The sequence below is a fragment of the Nicotiana tabacum genome, chromosome 4 (assembly GCF_000715075.1).
Source record: "Nicotiana tabacum cultivar K326 chromosome 4, ASM71507v2, whole genome shotgun sequence".
NCBI lineage: Eukaryota > Viridiplantae > Streptophyta > Magnoliopsida > Solanales > Solanaceae > Nicotiana > Nicotiana tabacum.
In genome coordinates, this window is record NC_134083.1 from 124,903,390 (window position 1) to 124,908,510 (window position 5,121).

Genomic DNA, 5,121 nt, shown 5'->3' on the forward strand with positions numbered 1-5,121 from the left:
TTTTTAATTTCTTTATCTGATAGCTGAGGCAGTAAAAATATAAAATCATAACAACAAAATAACCATAAATATGTGATAATCATTTATTGAAAAAGCTATATTTTAACAATGTTTTAACTGCCAGGAATGATCTTCAAGCTGCTAGCGGCATGTAACAACAGATGGTAATAATAAAAAGCTTCTACAATTATTTTTCAAACAAATCGAAGGATTAGTCCATCCTAGTCAGGACTGGGTTGGGCTTCCATTTTAAGGCCCTTTAAGACACAGGGCCTGTCCCTCCTAGCCCGTCGAAATTCGACGTCCGTGACGACTAGGCTGGGTTGGGTTGAGCCAACCCGTTTTGATAACTCTAATTCAAGCTTTGCAATCAATCTAATTAGTTTGATTTATTTCTTGGAAATATAACATAATTATTCGTATGCACAAGTTCAGTAAAAGGTACTAGTTGACAACAAGTAGTGCTGGTTTACATTACAGATAAAATTAACACACATGCAACATTATGTTGTCTTTAGGCTTAAACATCATTATGGAAAATTGATAGAAGACATTTGCTGAACGTTGATGGGATAGCAATCGGAAGGGGGGCCAGAGTATGCCCTCTGTGCCGAGATGGCATTCACAGCTTGCGTTGGATGAAATGCATCCCAAAATATATATTTACTCCTGTCCAGGCATGGAAATTGATACGGCATGCATGTTATTTGTCCTTGGTTTCTCCCCACCCCACAACATGCTCTGTCCCATACGTTAAACCCTGCCATATATCATGAGCGCACGTAAATCTCTATAACAAGCACTGATACATACTATAACAGGTTAAGCTACACTAATTGTGTAATCTTTTATTGTATTGTAAGTGTTTATAACTTAAATCCTAAAATACAGTGTTAAATTATTGAGGCTAGCCGATACATTACCATATCTGGCAGCGTTGTTTAAGATATCACCAATAACAGCATAGGTGTTGCCATAAACAAAAATGGATCCGGGGTGACTGCCGTTGTTCATAGAGGCGACGAGTGATCTGAGACCCTCATTGAAACTGCCAAGTATCTGGTTTACATAATCAACACATCTTCCAGGAGGGGCTTGCCCTGTTGCCAGCTGATTGGGAATGCATCCCAGTGGCCCTACTCCTGCTAGCAAGAACTTCCTCAGCCCTATACTATACAAAGCCTGCATTCAAAATTAACTAGTCAATACTGGGCAAAATAAACAAGGGGATACATAATAATTTAAAAAGAAGAACAAGGTATAATATAAATCACATCTTGCTTACCACAAGTTGCCTTGCATAGTGATTGAGAAGGAGGTTGGCAAACTGTTGAGGAGTATAGTTGATACTGGAAGTGTAAAGGTTAGGCATGAGATAGTTATTTATGTAGTCATTGCTTCCAAACACCATCACTGCAATTGATCTTGACAGATATGTGTTTAAATCACCCGGACTCATCATCGTCCTTAACTGACTTAATGTGCTTTCAAAATTTATCACCTGTTGGCTCAACGTGTACCGCTCTAGCTGTATATATGCACACATTATATTAATTTATCGTCAAAAAATATTTCACCATGATATAATATATTGCAGGAGGATTAATTTAGCATATAATTACATAGTGTTGGCCAGTTTCGTCGAGGATCCCAGCAGCAGCAGATGCATAGTTTACTCCCCCCAAGATTCTACCCTCTCTTGTGCTTGGATCTGCAAAGGGCGGAGGAGAAGCGATTCCCAACAATTCTCCTGTAATATGCACCAATTAAGTTATATCAACTAGTAACCTTTATCACCTCATCTGTTTCAAACTGACTATTATAATCTTTTTTGTTACTCCATTTTTCTCTTTTACTACTATCAGATGTAAATATTAGAGTTTGATTAACAAGTACTATATATGGTAAATTAATTACTCACATAGAATATGTTGTGTCTAAATAATAGTACAAGTTGCAAAGGTATCATAGTTTCTCTCTTCTGTAATAGACATTTCATTTTAAAAGTTACTTATAAGTACTGTGCTATTCAAGAAGTATTTAATTAGGTGATGTAATTAGTTTGTCAACCAGAACTATGACCAATTGAAGTTGGTAATAAACAAATACAGTAACAATGTTTTACGAATGAGAAACTAATTACCAAGAATATCAATAAAGGTTTTGCCATTGGAAAATCTGCCAGTAGGGCCTCTATTGAAATCAATGCCATAGGGGTAGTAGTTTGATTTGGCAATAGAGTTGATGAAATTGTTATTCCCATTATCAACTAGCGAATCACCAAATACCCATAGAGCTGTAGGTGCGCCCTGTACTGTACCATATGAGCAGCACACAAGAAGAACGAACAAAGATATCATCAAGGAACACTTCATTTCAATAACGTTGGACATGGATTTCGTGATCTTTCTAACAATTTCTTTTTCTATTTTCCCCTCTACATAATCATCATCTACTTTGGATTAATATAAAAGATGAAATAGAAGAAAAAGATATGGCCAGATTACTTGCATGTTAATTATAGTAGTATATCATTTGAAACCGTTTCCTACGTAGTATATGTAAGCAGTACCAGAAAATCTTACTTTTGTTATCGGACTTTTCCTGATTTTGGTATGCTCTTTTCTTTTCTCACGTCTAGTTCGTTTACCTTTTGGTTGTTTGCTTCCAATTCATTCAATTAAGGATATATAGCAGCAAAGTACATGTGATGAAGGTTTCTGTTCAATGTTGGAAGGTTTTCTGCATGGCCTTTATTTTAATTATATATATGGTCCATACTTGAATGTTGCAAAAGATCGAGTTCCTTATCCTGTCTTGTTAATTGATAGAGCAACAACGCTAACACTAGAAATAATACCCTTATGGAAAGTGAATGACTAAATTGAACGATAATCCAATAGAAACAATCGAGCTTCCTTATCGAATTGGCTTCTCCCACTCTTGTACTTTGCTGATGTTATCTTTATCTATAGTCTGACAGCTTTGCATAGACTATAGTCCGGATCAGTTATTCACATTCCTCTCGCCTCCTCCGCCTTTACGCTGCCCCTATTTTATTTAGTTTAGGCTTGAAATTACAAGAGATGTCAATTGTAGATATTTATATTCAGTATTCTAAGTAGTTGACTACTTTATCAATTAGTCGACTAGAGATAAGAACAGAATAGTAATAATGTAGAAATAAACTGCAGGAAATAAAGACACCAGGATTTTTATACTGGTTCGGATTCAATGTGAATCCTACGTCCAGTCCCCTTGGGTTGCAAGGGTGGTCTCTTTCAATATTTGAAGTTTCTCGATTACAAGATGGTTGATGTAACTTTACACCAACAACTTAGTCTCTATGTCACTTTTTCCTTCTTGATACAATGCCTCACCGGTGCTTATCTCTTTTTCTTCTCTCACTAATTACACAACAGGTCTAAAAAGAAATATAATGCTTGTTTGGAGTAGAACAAAAGGAGTGATAATGGTTCATTCAAAGTATATCTGCTTCAAGCCTGGAACAAATGTATATATACTTCGTGAGGCCTTCTTGACTTTTGATTGATGTGAATCTTGAGAGATTACAAACCCAAAGGAGTTGATCCTTGAACCGAATCGTAAATTGATTCTTTTCAAGAATAAGGTCAAGTTTCCGTTGATCTTCCTTAACTTGTGCCCTTGACAAGCTTTTCTTCCGTTGGGCAGATCTTCCCGTTACTTGAGTGATTGATGATGGATCCCCTAATTTTGGGCTTTAACGATCTCCCGTGTAAAGCTTTGCAATCTTGTTTTCCTGTGATTTTGAGACCTTCCTATAATAGCTTCCGTCAATCATCTATCAAATCATTGATTGATTCTTCTTCTGGATTTTCGCTGCTTCTTCCTTTTTCATCTCTAATCATTGATACTTTTCCTTTCCTTTGCTTCCGTTGATAGATTGTTTCCTTAGTCCATGCTTGAATGATAGGGAATCTTGATTCCTTTGTTTTATCCCTTATGATCCTGCACCAAACGTGATATATTATATTTTCATTATTGATACTCATATTTAACAATCTCCCTCTTTTTGATGATGACAAAAAAATAATATATAAACAAAAGTTTACTTCCTTGTTGGCTTTCTCTACTGTAGTCGACCTGTAAGTTGATTTTCATAGAGTGATAGTCGACTCCCCCTCAACAAGTGCTGTATATGCTTCAGTCGACTCCCCCTCAACATGTGCTGCTATTTGTCCTGCAATGTATAACTATCTTTTCTCCCCCTATTTGGCATCAGCAAAGAGGGGATATGCATATATACAGTTTAAATTAAGCAGAAACAGGCAAATTATAGGCAAATATTTGCAAATTATAGGCATGCACAGTTTAGCAAAAGTAAAGAAAATATCCAGCGACTGGTTATCCAGTCCAAAACAGCAAAACAATAAAAGATTATCTGAAACATCCACAACTAACGACGCAAGAAATAAGTGAGACTGTTGCAAATTGCCTCATTTAGTCGCTCAAAGCTGGCATTAGCTGAAACTGTCACCCCGTCAATCTTGTCATGTACTTCCTTGAAGCTTTGACTGCGTTTTCTGCAAGTTTGAGAATTTTGATCCTTATCTTTGAAACATCGGACCTAGTCTCTTTAGAGATGGAATGAATGTCCCCAACCGTTGATTGAGTTGCCGCAAGAAGGTCCTTGATGATGGTCAGCTTGTTGTCAATAGCAGTCAATTTTCTACAAGATCGGGATCACTTACACTATGATGGGAAACAGAGGCTTTGATCTTTGAATCAGGCTGAACATTATTGACTTCACCCTCCTGTTTCTTCACCCAGGAACCCTTAACACACACATACCCCATACTGGCAAAGGCTATAGAGTTGTAGGATTTTGAACAGAAACAAAAAGGTATTATGAGATAGAGATGTTGTGGGCTTCCAAGAGGTGAGTGATAACCATACCATAGGGTAGACTGGTGGGGTCGTCAGCACTTTCAATCATGAAGTTTATGACCCATGAGGATAATTTAACCTTAAGTTTGATCGCTAGACAATAGACAAGAAAGGTGTCTCGTTGAGAGAAGGTGGAGAATGAGCCAGTGCGAGAAAGAAGGGTAGTTGCAACAATTTGGGCCAGAACTCAAG

At 37.0% G+C, this 5,121-nt stretch overlaps 1 protein-coding gene across 1 annotated transcript; it reads right to left on the bottom strand.

Annotated features, from left to right (window-relative positions):
* Positions 1-430: 430 nt before the first annotated feature.
* LOC107791123 (GDSL esterase/lipase At1g71250-like) lies at positions 431-2,492 on the bottom strand. Its single transcript, XM_016613126.2, has 5 exons — positions 2,144-2,492; positions 1,623-1,750; positions 1,286-1,528; positions 924-1,182; positions 431-760 (listed from the first exon to the last, which is right to left on the bottom strand). The coding sequence occupies exons 1-5, from the start codon at positions 2,391-2,393 to the stop codon at positions 531-533; spliced, it is 1,110 nt and encodes a 369-aa protein (XP_016468612.1). The 5' UTR covers positions 2,394-2,492; the 3' UTR covers positions 431-530.
* Between the last annotated feature and the right edge of the window lie 2,629 nt (positions 2,493-5,121).